Genomic DNA, 16,610 nt, shown 5'->3' with positions numbered 1-16,610 from the left:
GAATTTCTGAATAATGTCCTGGAGACACTCCATGAAGGAATTAATGGAAGAAGCCATAAAAGAATTTTCGGAGTATCCGAAAGAGAAAATCCTTAAAGAACCCTGGGACAACTGTGTAAATATACCTAACTCCTGGAGTTATTTCTAAAGGACGAACGTCCATAAGTTACGCCACGCTTTGAGGAGCGAGGGGTTCCGAAGAGTGTGATAATTTCAAAGGGGTCCTATACAAACAGTGTGCCATAGAAGGGACGGGGGTGGAGGGTGGAATTTGAAAATGGACATTTTTGCGGGACCTTATTTATGGCATTTCTAATAAATCAATGGAGCCATTTCAGGAATTCCATAGAAATTCTTTGGAGGAACATAAAACACCTCTAAAAAATATTTCTGAAGGAACATTCGAATTTTTCTGAAGAATCCTTGGAGAAATTTCTGAATGAGTTCTGAACTTTTCTCGCGCTTAGTATCATACGGGCGTATCTACAATGATCGATTTCTCTTCATCGATTTTCTCTTTGGTCAATAACTTGGCCGGCAAATTATTTTCGATTGTTTTTGTTGTTTTAGAAACTAGTCCTAGTCGTCATTTACCGAAATACACCGAGAGATCATACGAATATTGTCTGAATTTTCCGGAATAATCCGAAGAGAAAATCGATGAAGAGAATTCGATCATTGTAGATACGCCTGTATGAAACTTAACGCGAGTTTTTATTTTTAAGAAAATAAAACGCTGTTAGAATGTCAGGAATCCATGTATGGTTTTCTGAAAAAAAAATCCTGGTGATTTTTTTGGCATAATCCATGGGGTAAGCATTGAGTTTTTTTTAGAAGAATTCATGGTGAAATTTCTGGAGGGTCCTCTATAGGAATTTTTGAAGATTGCGTGGAATATATGCCTTCAAGGATATCATTCGTAAATTGCCATGAAAATCTTCCAAGAGATAAACAAAGAATATGTAGGAGGATATGTTAGTGAACCTAATTAGATCACTGCCGAGAATTTTGTTGATAATTCGTTATGATTTACAAGAGACTCGCTTAGTACTTGAAATAGAATAAGTGAGGATCGTCAAAGAATAGCTGTAAGAAATCACTATAGATAATCACATAAAAATGAAGAGCTTCAGAAAAATACACCTAATTTGCAGAAGAAAAAACAATAGAAACTGTTTAAAACTTGCTATTAGGTTTAAATATGTGGTTCATGAAGTGTTGGCGAGAAAAAAAAATCTTTGTCGTTTTCTCATCGGCGTTGGAAATTTTGTTCGGTGGCGTGGAAAAATATGAACAGCGGCGCGCCGGGTCAATTTAACTGGCGGCGGCGGCGTGAAAAAATCGTCGGCGACGGCGGCGCACACGTCTAGTTCTAATGCACGTGGTCAATGCTGTCATGGTAAAATCAGAGCTGATTGCTCAATGTTTCCTAATTTGAGGTGCCCCCATGGAAATGGCGCTTCAGTATTAATCCTTATCAAGAATTATTCTGGGGAACTATTTTATGGATTATTTGTTTACGAATTTTCTCTGTAATTGCAAAAGTGGCATTTTTTAAGGTATTGCTTTTATTAATTTGTAAGAACTCTTTTGAAGATTCACAAGAACTCTTTTGAAGATTTCTGTATTCCTTATCATACATTTCTTTAGCATGTTCTCATCGATTACCTACAGGGTCACTGCCAGAAGTTCCTTTAGAAATTCTTTAAGGATTTTTTATATCCCTTTCGTGACGAATCAGCACAATTATGCTGTTGAGCGATAAGAGTTTTGCATTTTTTTCATCTGTTTAGTCTTTGTTTTATGTGATATAAACTCTTTCAATAGTTCAGCCTTTACTTTCACTTGAAAGTGTGCAAACAAACTTTTGTTTACGTTGTCTGTGAGATTCACCACAACAAGTTAAACAAAAGTGGAGAAAAAACCGTGAAATATGAAAAAGATTTATCTGTCGCATTTTTTTTTTTATTTCCGATTTATCTAGGTAGTCAAAGCTAGAAATCAGGAGAAACATTGTTGTTTTTTGGGAAATCTGAGAGTTCTGGAGAGCCAAAGTCGAGCCATTTGTATGGAGAATACACTTTTTTGAGCTCCGTCCCGAAAGGAATATATCACGCAGGAAAATGAGGCTTGTTTAAAACAATAAAACGCATGGTTGATTTTCAAACTGAGCATTTACTTATTCGAAAGTTATATTTCTTTGTTCTTACTTATAGTTTATCGATCAAAACAACCAATTCCCATCATTCCATATAACGTTAAAAGCTTCATTTGTTTCAACAAAATTAGAACCATAAACATGACCCGGAAGCACTCACACATCTATAAAATTCTTACCCCAACATCGCCACAACGAAGAAAGTGTAGCAAATCCATCACTCCAACTTCCAGGTGCAGTTTTGGTCGTGATGGATAATGCGCAGGTACTCAAGACAGCATTCACAAAAAGTTGGTCGGTTTCGATTTTTTTCCTTTTTTTATTCGTTCTCGCTTCCATCCGCTTGCCGAGTGTCTAAAAATAGATTTCCGAGCTGCCGCAGGAGCTGCCGTCACCAACACAATCACATTCCGGCTTTGTTAGTTGCAAAAGTGCAGTCGTTTAAAACAATCCGTTATTTTATGTTGAAACTACCAAATATCTGTTTGTTCTAACAAACTGTCAAAAATTTCGGCAAATGAAAATATTTGTATTATCAAACAATGTAACATGGCAGTTTAAACTAGAAATCAGTTTGTCGCTATAACAAACTGCAAAATTGGTTGATTTGAACTATAATTTAATTGCTTTTACAATTTATTTTTCTGCGTGAAAGAAGATTGTTGCAGGATTCTCTAGAATGATTTCTTCCAAAGATTCCTCCAGGTTTCCCTTTAAAATCCTTTCCTGTCCATGAGTTGTTTTCAGAGATTCTTTCAGGAATACGACCAGGATTATTCCTGCTGTCTTCTTCAGGAGTTTCACAAGGAATTTTTCAAAAGTTTCATCTAGTTTAATTTACGGGCTACTTCAGAAATTCTTCCTGGGGTTTACTCAGGGATTCATTACATTTTTTTTTTCAAGGATTACTTGATGGAATCTCATTGATGAATATCTTCAAACACTTTCGAGCGAATTTTCTTATGATTTTTTTTCCAGAAATTTACTTCCCTAAGTAGTTGTTACAAGTATTCTCCTAGGCATTCATCCAGCCGGCCTACTGATACTAGGCATTCAGGAATTTCTCCAGAAATAACTTCAGAAATTGCTTCAGGAATGTTGGCCCTGGAATTCCTCCAGAAAATTTAGGTATTAGGTAGGTATTAAAGTGGTCTCCAGGAGATTTTTAAATGAGTCCTCTAGACAATCCTCCAGGTATTTCTTAAGAAACGACTTCATGGATTCTTCCAAGAGTTCAGGCAGTTATTTTTTGTGTAACTTTTTATAGAACTTTTGGATAATTCCCCGGAAAACTATCTAAATCCTGAGGGAATTCTTCACCGGTCGAACGCTTGCGATGCGAATGAGGGCGAATGAATGATTTCCGAGTGTTGTTTCCAACCGTTCGCCACAGTTTGTTATCGTAGCTGATAAGCAAATCTGGAAACCTGGAACCCTGTTTGAAAGTATGCCTTAGCGTATGACTGAAGGAATATGAGGAGGAATTTCTGAGAGAATCCCTAAAGAAATTTCAGAAAAAAAAAGCTCCAGTAGAATTCCTGTAAAAATCTTGGAAAGTATTCTTCAATGAATCTCTAGATGAATATCTGGAGAAAGGAAAGCAAATTCGTAAACAAATCTCAGGAGAAATTTCCGAAGAAAAAAATCCTGGGGAAACTCTCTTAGAGAAAAACTCAATGGGAATCCTAAAAAAGTTTATTGCAAAATTTTTTCGAAAAATTCTGGGAGAAATGTTTCAATATCATTCTAGGAGAATTTTCTGAAAGTAATCCTGAAGCACGTGTGGACATATTTTTGAAGGAACTCCTGTAGAAATGATTAGAGATACACCAAAGTAAGGTTCTAGTAAGATCTCTAGAAAGAAAAAAAAAAACTCTTGAGCTATTTCTTATGGAATTTCTGTAGCCATTTTTAGGATTTTTTTCTGAATAAATTCCTTTAAGAACTCGCAGTAAATTCTAAGAGTTGTCTGTAGAGGAAACGCTAGTGAAAATTTCTGAAGAAATTCAATTCCAGCATGTTTTTCATGATGAATCACTGAAGAAATTCCAGGACATATTCCTACGAGGCTTTTCAAATTAATCCATAGGACAGTTCCTGAGCAAATCCCGAACTCTCTGAAGAAATGCCTTTACGAATTTATGAAGGAATCTCTGGAAAACTTAATGGCAAAATCTTTGAAAGAATTTCTGAAGGAGTCTATGGAAGTAATTTCTGGCGGAATCCTGAACTTTAAATTTCCTAAATTCTAGAAAGAATTCTTTATAAAATTCCCAGGAAAATTTTCATGAAGGTATTTCGGAAGCAATTCTTGCAAGATTTTCTAACGCAATGTGTTGAGAAATTTCACAGGAATAGCTTGTAAAATGTCTGAATTAATTGCTGTAAGAAGCTGAAGAAATCCCTTGAAAAACTAATTTGAATGTACATTTTTTTTTTGAAGAAACCGTCGAGAAATTTTAGGGGGAAAACCACGATGAATTTCCGAAAGAATCCCTGAATTACTTATTTCATATTGGTGGGATTTTCTGGGAGAAGTCCCTTTAGTGGCGGAACAAAACTTTCCCAGTATGAAAAAAGGGTAATTTTCTTATAATTTTGAGCAGCTCAACATTTATAAAAATGGCCCAGGTAGCTTTCCTTATAAATAGGTATTTATTGGAAGAGCAAATAATTTCGTAAGCAATCACAATATAATATCAGAGGTGCTTCCGCCCTTCCATAATCATAAAGCTGCTGTTTTTTTTCACGAGATTTCGATTTCGGCGCAAACAAACAAGTAAACATCAGAAAAGGGAGCTTTTTTTATGAGGGTACTAAACTATAAAAATAAGGTGATTTTCTTATACTTTGAAAAATGGAAGAAAAATTCCGCATTCCATACAAAAGCTTGGGGTTCAAAAACTTGGAATATTCACAAGGGCAATTTCTCGTAAATTCGTTAGTGTGCAAAAATTCACAATTTATTATATTTGGAAGAGCAGATTAAATATCCAATACCTCCGTAAGTTTTACACATATGAGGGCGCAAAAATTTGGAAATAGCCATATAGGCAGTTTACATAAATTTCGAATGTAATTTTCAGTACATAATAGGGTATCACGCCACTTGGGCGGTGGCTTCTATATTCGTCTGTTTTCCACTATAACTCGGTCAATTTTGAACCAATTGTTGTACATGGGTAGATACTATACCTATCTCACCGCATTCCAAAAATTGTGTCAATTGGTTCAAATTTAACTGAGTTATAGCGGAAAACAGACGAAAATAGAAGCCACCGCCCAAGTGGCGCGATTCCCTAAGAGGATTCACCAAACAGCGTAAAAAGCTGCGTAAAGCCATGATTGTCTACTTTTTCAAAATGTTTCAAAAAATTGCGAATGAAATTATCAAAGATTGCCTTGGTGGGCACAAGGTTTACGCAGGAACATATTTAAAGCAGTGGCTTACGTAGTTTAGTGAATCCCCTTGATATAAACAAGACTATTCACGGGGTGGAGCGGACCTGGTGTGGTGGTTAGAACACTTGACTATCACGCCGAGGACCTGGGATCGAATCCACTCCCGACATACTCACGAAAATGTGGGTTCTTCCTTCGGAAGGCAAGTAAAACGTGGGTCCCGAGATGAACTAGCCTAGGGTTAAAAATCTCGTTAATACAGACAAAAAAAAAAAAGACTATTCACAAAGGTAATTTTTTTGTAAAAAAAAAATTAAAAACCAATAGGTGATTTTCTTACATTTGACAGATCGTAAGAACAATTTCCAATATCACTCAACAGATTTTTCATACAAGTGCGGGGGAGCAAAAAAAAATGTATTATGTAAATACATAATAATACAAACCAAAAGAACCATGTTGAAACTTGATGATGGATTGTCCTATTTCAAACCTGAAGCATGATGTTCCGAAGTTTATCCATTTCTCTTTTCATATTTTATTTACGCATCGTGTTGGTTGCCGTCGTGAAACATCGGTAAATCGAAATCAGCTAATGCATTTGAAATAGAAAGTTCAGGTCAAATAGTCGTTTTCTTGACAACAACGTGTTTGTGGCTTTGTTCGTAGACACCGCGGTATAAAAGAAATAGCCAGTCGAATGTGACAAATAGTATTAGTTAGACAATCGGCTGATTTGATCTTACCTTAGAGATGAAGCGCTTGCTTGTGCTGGGTGTTGCCCTTATGGCGACCGGTTTTGCCAACTGTGACCTCGGACTGAAAATCGCGATTCAGGGTGTGCCAAATTCCGTGAGCAGAGCCATTGGAGCGGGAGTGCAGCCGGTGATTGCCGCCAAAATGACCATATCGATCAACGAAACATTAGATTCTAGTGGTGTATTGAAGATGCTTCGATCTATTGCAAGTGATGTGGTGGTTCCATTGGAGTCATTACTGGCGGGTATCAATGATGCAGCGTCTGATAAAAGTGGCGATTCTGCGACGCTTTTTGAGAATCTCAACGGGTTGGTGGAATCTTCAGCGATGGCATTGAGCAAGGCTCAGATTACTGTGGTAGGTCTGCAATCTGTGCTCAACCCTACAACATATCAGGATTTCAGCGGAAATTTGACGCATCTTGCTGCGGAAGTGAACTCGCTGGTTACTGTCCAGAGTGTACTACTATCTGCTTTGAATGAAGTGAACACTGCTGATCCACCCTATACCGCAAGAAATGTGTCAATGGTCATTACATCAGATTTGATATCGATCTACACTACTTCCCTGAAAAGCATCAGCAGTGCTCTGTCAACGTTGGGATCGCTAATATCTACTATAGTGAAAGAGAAACAGGCAACTATCTTACAAAAGCTCAATCTTAACGATTCGGTCGATACGGCGCTCAAAAACTTGATTCAGGTTGTCACCAATTTCAATCGAACGAGCTACGGCGTCTACAGTAGCGCCATCCGTGCGTCAGATAACAGTCTCAAATCTCTGAATCAGGCTTACGCGCCCGTGCTTTCGAAGGCTTCCACTTACAACAACGGAAACATGACCAACCTGATGAACTTCCTGGCCAACGCTAGCACAGTAGCATCCGTTGCTTTGGACAACATCCGGAACAATACAGCTGCCCTTACTCTACAGCTTGCGTACACCCTCGGGAACCAAACGACGAACATTTCACAAACCCTCTACAACGGTATTCAAAACATCAGCGACACGGCCTCTACAAGCACGAGCACCTTTTCCAGGACGTGCGAGCGCAAATACACAACCATGTTTCAACAGCCGGGATTGTCTCCATCGAGGCTGAATCTTTGCCTTCAATCGGAAGGGGCAAGTCTAGCGAGCTTTGCGCAAGTCACGGTTCCGGGACTGTTTGGGGACGTTCTGCGATGGGTTGGACCTCAAGTGGTGCGGATTAACATGTGTTCGGTGTCAAATGGCACTTGCAGCGTTGCGGTGAGTGGTGTTTTAGTGTATGAATTTTCCTGCAGAATCCTCAACTTTGGTTCTTGTTTCAGGCTTTCGATGCTATCTCGGACTTTTCGTCTCGCTTACAAATGAAATACGACATGATGAGCAGTGTCGTCATAGCTGAACAAAACTTGTCTCTTTATCGAATCATCAATTGTGTCGATACCGTTTCGAATGATATTCAGGACGGTGTATTGAGTATTCAAGACAAATCTGTCAACTGCTTGACGACAGGTACTTGAACAATAATGAAAGCAATTATAGCATCAATTAAATAAGTATTTGTTATTACATATTTGAGAAATCCTTTTTTCAACTCTGCTTTCGTTATAGTAAACTTAGATTTAGTTAACGGTGAACTTCAGAAGGCAATTTATTGGCTAAAGTGTGGTCATAAGAAACTTCAGCCTACAAAAAGCATTTACTACAATGAACGTTGTAGTGTATCAAATAAGAAATGAAACTGAAAAGTATCCAGTTTCGAATAAATATCCGGTCGAATAAGTAAGTATCACTGGCTCTACCTTAATACGCCGAGGTGTTCAGCGGTCCAAATCCAATACAAAATCAATGTATAATATAGTGACTGAGTGAGTTACCATTTCACAGATGTCAAACAGCGCAACTATACCTACGCAATAGAACTGTTAGGCACGCCATGTGAGTAGATATGTAACACGTAAATGGATTAACCCTACTGAAAAAAAAGGGTCTTCGTGGAATGGTTTCCGATTCAGTTTGACTTTCTATTCCGCTGAATTTCAACCTGGTCTATGGCTTAGCTTAGTTGATTAAAGCGTTCGGCCTAGCAAATACTGAGTTATAGGTTTGAATCTCACCAAAACGCGATTTTTTTTTCACAAATTAACGTTATTGACAATAAACAAACCTCGCCTTCCTGAAGAAAATCCTAACCAGAGGTAGATGAGTCGGATGATATAGGATTCTTTCCCTTTGAAATTTCTCCAACCCCAAAGCCAATAGAGGGACTATTTCGTAACTTCATCGGTTATTTTTTATTATATAGATGAACGAAATTACACTGACAACTTTCTTCCTGGTAAGCTTAAGCAGGTCGTAAACTGATTATGGATTTCTTGAGCATACAGCGAAATAGCTCTTCCAATTCGTGTAGTACAGTCGACTATCCGATCGCAGGTCATTCGTTCTCCGTTGACAAATTGTTCAACACCCGTCGATATTCTGCTCCTCGCATATTGGGTTATATTGTTGGTGAACTAAAATAAAATAAAACGGTAAAGAATCCTCGAAACAGTATTCAAATTTCCAACAACTCACGTAGTCGACATCGATACACCTCCGGTCGGGTCCTTCTGGACAGGTCGCCGGAAGTAGATCTACCGTAGCGAACGCGATACCGCCAATGGTATTCCAAAGAAGTTTGTGAACCACCGTGGTTGCCTTGCGTACGTTTTCTATTTCCGAGTTCATGCAGCTACCCATACGATTCACTTGCATTGCTATATTAATCAATTGACGAACAGCTTCTGGGGTGCATGATTCGGTGGTGGAAAGGGAACTCACTGCAAACTGATTGGTAACGTTGTTCATAGCGATGAGGAGTTGCTGGGTGACCAAAAGGGTTTGTTCCTGGATGTGGTTGGCGGCTTGGCTTGTGCAAAAGTTGGTGCTGTTCGCGACAGCCGTCGATGATGTTTCTCTTTCAATGGCCATGTCTGGAGAGATTTTCAGTAAACTACTGTTATCGGTCCCGAAGTAGTTCATTTGATCCAAAATAAATCTATGGGATTGATCGTATATGTCGAATGTCAAGGTCATGTTTTCTATAACGCTTTTCTCCGCCTCTACGATCGTTCGATTGAATAAGATGAAGGCTTTCGCTAAATTACGCATAGACCCATTCATGGTTTCATTCAGTTTTGCATGATGCCCGATAATCTGTCTCCTTCCGGAGGCAATGGCTTTGAGAGTGGATGTAATAGAACTCATGTAGGTATTAACAGCTTCCAAGGGTATAGTCACATTGCTAATGATGTCTTCAGTAATGTACAAGGAAATATTTCCACTGTTTGGTTGATATTCTGCTTCACCGATGGCTTTCAGTTTAAAATATAATGTACCAAGGCCTTCCAGTAGATTTGTCAAGCCTGTTTCATTCAATGACGTTAAATCATTCTTGATTTCATTATACAAGTTAGCCTTTGTTGCATTCTTCAAATTTTCTGCTGTCGCATTAACTTCCTTAATAGCACCCAGTGATTGCTGCATGTACTTATATGCGAAACCAAACCATCTGTCGGTTTTCATTTTGTTATCTCTTACACCACTATGAATCGTATCCATTAAAAACATAATAGGCTCACTCAACTTTTTCGTCATTCCGAGAATGATACCGAGAGTTCCACTATCATCCACTTCCGCTTCACGTCTCGTAATCGAGACGTGCGGGTCATAAATCCAATCTGATGTAGATTTCACAGATCCGACAATCTGATCCTTTATTCTCAACCCAAATATGCACCAAACTCCACTGATAACACTACAGATCAGCATCGAGGAAAGCAGCCCCGAACACGCCATCACCTATGCTCGGGTTTATTTCACCTTTGTTTATCGAGCTTGATCGCAGACCGACTGCATCAGTGCAACCTCAAAGCATAGGCCTTTATACCTATATTTCTCTACGCTACGCATTGGAAACCTGATTTCATTTATCTTAGACTGGCTGGGAAAGTCCCAAATCATCTACCGAGAAATTATGCACTGGAGAAAGCATTTCAATTTGTTATAGAAAGTCTAATAAAACAGGAGAAAACTGATGTAGTTCAATATAACGAATGTTTAAGTGAGACTAGGCCAGAAAGACTTTACTACACACTTAAGCAAGAATTTACACTGGAACCTCTTTTCATGTTAAAAAATGTGCATAAATAGACAAGCGAATAAAAAAGGGGAATTTTATGCAGTTATGAGGAAACTTAGTTCGCGAGAACAGGTGTTGTTCCTGAGAATTCCCAGTGAGCTTTAAAGAAGGGGGTTTCAAGGGGCAATAGAGGCGTTTCAGAGGGCTTCATAAGCCTTTAAAGGGTGTTCCGTCAAAGTTTTCTGCTTACTGTTTAGCAACTGTACTGTACTGTAATCTTCCTTTAGGTGATAATTTCCAATTTTAGATTAAGTAGGAATTTGCTATAATTTAGGTAACAAATTTTAGATAGGAACAAATTATAGAAATAATTTTAGGTAGAATAATTACTCGGTAGATTACTAGGAAAGAAACCGATAAATTGTAAGTAACAAGTTATTCTAATTGGAAAAATCAGTAAAAATAAACGTTTTTACAGCTAAAGCTGATCCCTACAAACTTCGAGTTATTAGTACGGGACTGCTAAGAAACGGTTTCAACATTCCTTTAGAATTTATCGCAGTGGAAATTTTGGAGCAATGGCGGAGAACAATGCCCCGCAGCTGCAGCGCAGTTGTGCATTTTGCACCAAACCCGACGAACATGATGACATGGTGGCGTGTGACACGTGTCAGCTCTGGCATCACTACTCTTGCGCCAAAGTCGATGCCAGTGTGAAGGATCGGGAATGGAAATGTACGAACTGCACTATGGAAGGTAGAGGTGCGAAACCTAAAGCGACGGCAAATACGTTGGAGAACCTTGCAATTCCAGTGAAAAAGTCAGGCGCAAAATCATCGGCCGGAAGCAAAACTAGCCGGAGGTCCAAGAAATGCATCGGCGAGCAAAGTGTTACATCGAGCGCCCGTATGCGATTGGAGCTAGAGTTGCGAGCTGTGGAAGAGCAACAGAAGATCCGTGAAGAAGAGCTCGCCACGGAGAAGGAGCTACAGGATCTTCAAAGGAAGCTTGAAGAGGAACTACGGGAGAAGGAGTTGGCGATCGAAGCAAGACGAATCGCCGAAGCGAAGGCCGCTTTGAAGAAGAAGATGTCTGAGGAGCGAGAATTCAGGATGAAGCAGATGGAAATCAGGAGACGCTCGGAGGAAGAAAAAGCAAGGCTGATACGGCAGGCGTCCGAGTACGGCAGCAGCAGAGGCAGTTTGATCGGTACCGATGCCGATTCGAAGGACAAGGTGGCAGACTGGCTGGAGAAGTCGACGCAGCAGACAGCGGAAACCCTGAAAGAGTTCACGTCAGCAGTTGACCCTAGTCGTGGTCAAAACCAGGTAACCCTCGCGCAAACTACTAACCGCCAAACAGCCAAAATTAGGGCCAATAGGAGCTATGACATTCCCCCACTAACAATGCGAAATACAATTGTCTCCTCCGTGAAACTGCTCCCTGTACAGACTTTGGTTAGCCAGGTAAACGAAGACCAGCAAGCTCACTCGAATGGTTACGACAATCGACATTTCGTGGATGAGTTTGACAGACAAAATGTGGATGGTGTTTCTGGTGACCAAGTCAATTCAGACGGTTGCAATCTGAAACTGTTGGTGGGTGGAATCGATCGTATCAGTGTATGAGAAGGTCGTCAACGTGCGCGAGTTCGTGAACAAACCGAAAGTGATAATTTCGGACGCGGTGCGGGAAACACGAACGAAGTGCTGACGAGCGGTATCGGTGGTACCAGACAACACGACAACCCAGCGCGTTCTGTGGAGGAACCAGATGCGGGATTGCGAAGATTGTGCAACGATGAATCAGATGGGGCAACGGGCAACGGGGCTAATCAGACCGGATAACAGCGGTAGAAGGCAGCAACCAGTACCGAGAAGTAATGAGTCAAACACTCAAGCGAGCTTTAATGACGGCCACTTCTTGGAAGGTCCAACCGGTAGGCAGCTGGCAGCTAGGCAAGTCATGGGGAAGGATTTGCCAATATTTTCCGGAAATCCTGAGGAATGGCCCATATGGATCAGCAATTTTCGGCGGTCATCTTCTACTTGTGGGTTTTCTGACGACGAAAACCTGATTCGACCGCAACGTTGTTTGAAAGGTTCAGCTCTAGAAGCGGTGCGCAGCATGCTGTTGTGTCCGGCTAGTGTTCCGCACGTAATTCGCACGCTAGAGATGCGATACGGTCGTCCGGAGACATTAATTCGCTCGATGACGGAACGAGTTCGTCGATTACCTTGTCTGAAAATTCACGATCTAGAAGCGGTCATTGAATTTGGATTGGTTGTGGACAATTTGGTGCAACATCTGAAGAACGCGGGACAGCAGGCACATCTGGCTAATCCGGCCCTGCTGCACGATCTGGTGGGAAAATTACCTGTTGATTACAGACTCAAGTGGTCGGCGTACAAAATCATGCAGTTCAACGTGGATTTGGATACGTTTGGGCAGTTCATGTCAACTTTAGTAGAGCTAGCCTATGACGTGGCGGATGATTTCTCAACCAACGAAAAACATAAGCAAAAGACCAAGGATCGGGCTTTCGTACAGACGCACACAGAAACCACCGTGTCGTCAAAGAACGTACCGGTTAACGTTGTGGGTTCCCGTAATCCGAGAAAACCTTGTGCAATTTGTAAAGCGGAAGGACATCGGGTGGCGGAATGCAGCCGGTTCAAGTCGATGGATATAAGCGGAAGATTGAAGGCCGTTCAGCAGAGTGGTCTTTGTCGATCGTGTTTGAATTTCCACGGGAAGTGGCCGTGCAGAACTGCGAAGGAATGTGGAATCAACGATTGTCGGCTGAAACATCATTCGCTGTTACATTCTCCAGTACCAGTTCATGCGGCGGTATCTACGAGCCATGCGAACGAGTCGGTAGCGAGCGGAGGGCCATTGTTCCGGATCATACCCGTGACGCTATACGGAAAGGGCTGTGAAGTGAGCATCTACGCCTTTGTGGACGAAGGATCGAAAATTACGCTGTTGGAGGATACCGTAGCGGATCAACTTGGAATCACTGGACCAACGGAACCATTGAACTTGCAGTGGATCGGGAACATCAAGCGTAGTGAGCCCAAGTCGCGGCAGATCAGCGCTGAGATTTCAGGCAGAGGATCAACAAAACAGTATCAACTGAGCAACGCTCGGACAGTCGGTGGATTACTGCTCCCATCGCAAACAGTGAGCTACGAAGACATGTGTGATCGATACCCCCATCTACGCGGTCTACCTATTCAAAGCTACGAGAAGGTATCTCCAAAACTCTTGATTGGTCTTGACAATTTGAAGCTCACCGTACCGTTGAAAATTAGAGAAGGAAGATGGGTAGAACCGATAGCCGCCAAGTGCCGCATTGGGTGGAGCATCTACGGATGCGCAATAACGACAGCGTCAACGGTCGTATGTGGGCTTCACTTTGGAGGATGGACCAATCAGGAACAGGAGCTCAACCAGCTGGTTCGTGACTACATTACGCTAGATAACACTGGTGTAACGCATCCCACTACTCTTCTGGGATCGGAGGAGGACAAGAGGTCAAAAATGCTGCTTGAAACAACCACCAGAAGAGTCGGCGGAGCCTTCGAAACTGGGCTGCTGTGGAAAGCGGACAATACTCGGTTTCCAAGCAGTTACAACATGGCGTTTCGACGATTGTGCTCTTTGGAAAGGCGGCTGAAGAAGGATACAGTGTTATACGAACGCGTTAGAGAGCAAATTCGAGATTACGAGGCGAAACAATACGCACACAAGGCCATCAAGGAAATGTTTCATCGACTCTTCATACGATCTGAAGATCGACAATTCCAGAGGTTCCTGTTCAGGGAGCAGCCACATCAAGAGCCAGTTACCTACGTAATGGACGTAGCCATCTTTGGGGCTGCATGTTCACCATGTAGTGCACAGTATATAAAACATCTAAACGCCAACGATTTCGAAGCAGTATACCCACGGGCAGCTGAAGCCATCGTGCACCGTCATTATGTGGACGATTACCTCGATAGCTTCGGAACCATCGAGGAAGCGGTAGAGATTGGTCGTCAAGTGAAGGTAGATTCGAGCTCCGGAATTTCTTGTCAAACGATTCAACGATAGCAGCACGGGTTGGAGATGAATCGCAGGAGGCGGAAAAAAGTATCACCGTGGAAAAGGATGATCGGGTTGAATCCGTCCTAGGAATAAAGTGGATTCCAAGTAGCGACACCTTCACATTCACTGTTTGCCTCCGTGATAATCTGCGACACGTTCTTGAAGAGTCACACGTTCCTACGAAACGAGAAGTCTTACGCACCGTAATGAGCTTCTTCGACCCGATGGTAAATACTCATATCGTTTTTCGTGATCCACGGGCGCATCTTGATGCAGGACATCTGGGCAACAGGAATCGGCTGGGATGATCCTATCGATGGAAAGAGTTGGCTGCAGTGGAAGAAGTGGATCGAGCTGATTTCGGAATTGAGCACTCTTCGAATCCCACGTTGCTACTTCGAAGGCGCCACAGAAGAGAGTTATTGCAAGTTGCAGATCCTTGTATTCGTCGATGCGAGCCAATCAGCCTATGCATGTGCAGTGTATTTCCGAGTTGAAACACCAGAAGGTCCGGCAGTTAGCCTTGTAATGGCAAAATCCAAAGTAGCACCGTTGAAGATGTTGACGATTCCTCGACTCGAATTGCAAGCTGCCGTCCTTGGAACTCGTCTGCTCAATAGTGTGATCATCATGCACGCTCTCAAGGCGACGAAGCGCGTATTATGGACTGACTCCAATACAGTTCTCGCCTGGATACGATCGGATCAGCGGCGGTATCACCAATACGTTGGATTAAGGATCGGTGAAATTCTATCGATGACGGATGTCGACGAATGGAGGAAGGTGCCAACGAAAGAGAATGTAGCTGACGACGCAACAAAGTGGGGAAATGGACCGGCTGTTCGCTCCGAAAATCGGTGGTTTCAAGGACCGGAATTTCTTCGACAATCCGAGGACAATTGGCCAAGTGGTAGTGAACTGATCGAACCCACGCAGGAGGAACTAGGGGCTGTCCATAAACCACGTGGTCATGAGGGGGGGGGGGGGGGTTCGGCCAATGACCATTTTGTATGGACAAATAAAAAAATTTGTATGGACAAATGACCACGGGGGGGGTTGAAAAGTCCCAAAAAAATGACCACGTGGTTTATGGACAGCCCCCTAGTGGCGTTGAACGTTCATGATGAAGCTGTGGAGCCAGCGGTAGTAGACGTAAATAGATTCAGTACGTGGGAAAAGCTGCACCGTTCAATGGCTTACGTGCATCGATTTATTCAAAACATCCAACGATCTCGACAAAGCGAGGCGCGATTGATAGGATTAGGTGGGCAAAACGGCTCATTTCAGTGATCGGAACCGAGTCGGATCAATCACTTTAGTGAACCGGATCTTCTGAACGGGTCTGCGGCTCAGTCATGAATGGCCGGACCGCACTGAGCAGTCATAACTTTACGACACCTGCTTTTTCGTCACACCAACCAAACACTGCTAAACAGCGATGGCTCCGAACCCTCACCACTACAGTCGTATACCAACCGCGTTCTGATCCCTGGCGAAGAATTCAGGCATGCGATCCGCTTACAACGCACACGATGCTCAATCGAAAGATCGCAGATCCGACTGTCCTGGGCGACCTGACTAGAACGACCCAAACACGCAGCTAGGGGGTAATGTGGATGCAGGAATGCCATAACACATCAAGAGAGTGACTGTCGTATGCTGTGTCTGAGAGAATGAGCTGCAAGCAATCCAGAGCCTTCCAAAGAGGAGCGAACGGTTCTTTTCTCGAGTCTTTCGTACATGCGGACGGGTGATCCGGCTCTCTCTGGAAAAGAGCCACGGTTCGCTCACTCACTGCACGGATCCGGATCTTTTCAACGGGTCCGGATCTGATTGCCCATCTCTATTATTGACGCAAGAGGAGTTGTGCAGCGCCGAGAAATCACTGTGGATTCAAGCACAAACGGAGTGTTTTACGTTGGAATCCGAAATGCTGCACAAGTCAAAGGGAAAACCCGAAGCAGTTCATGCCACATTACCAAAATCAAGCACGTTACGCAAATTGTGGCCGTTCATGGATAAAACAGGCGTAATACGAACAAGGAGCCGTCTTGAGTATGCTGACTGGATCCCTTCTAACATTAAGTATCC

At 42.2% G+C, this 16,610-nt stretch overlaps 3 protein-coding genes across 7 annotated transcripts in view; 2 read left to right on the top strand and 1 right to left on the bottom strand.

Annotated features, from left to right (window-relative positions):
- Positions 1 to 16,610, top strand: part of LOC109427584 (serine-rich adhesin for platelets) — a 539,771-nt gene that overhangs the window by 401,704 nt on the left and 121,457 nt on the right. The window lies entirely within an intron of this gene.
- On the top strand, positions 6,051 to 7,827 carry LOC109623228 (uncharacterized). The gene is made up of 2 exons (XM_029869507.2): positions 6,051 to 7,570; positions 7,633 to 7,827. The coding sequence occupies exons 1-2, from the start codon at positions 6,314 to 6,316 to the stop codon at positions 7,825 to 7,827; spliced, it is 1,452 nt and encodes a 483-aa protein (XP_029725367.2). The 5' UTR covers positions 6,051 to 6,313.
- Positions 8,771 to 10,182, bottom strand: LOC109427553 (uncharacterized). Its single transcript, XM_062847643.1, has one exon. It carries the CDS (start codon positions 10,145 to 10,147, stop codon positions 8,771 to 8,773), a length of 1,377 nt encoding a protein of 458 aa, XP_062703627.1. The 5' UTR covers positions 10,148 to 10,182.

This window comes from Aedes albopictus, chromosome 2 (assembly GCF_035046485.1).
Source record: "Aedes albopictus strain Foshan chromosome 2, AalbF5, whole genome shotgun sequence".
Lineage (NCBI taxonomy): Eukaryota > Metazoa > Arthropoda > Insecta > Diptera > Culicidae > Aedes > Aedes albopictus.
This window is presented reverse-complemented; position numbering and strand designations above follow the sequence as displayed.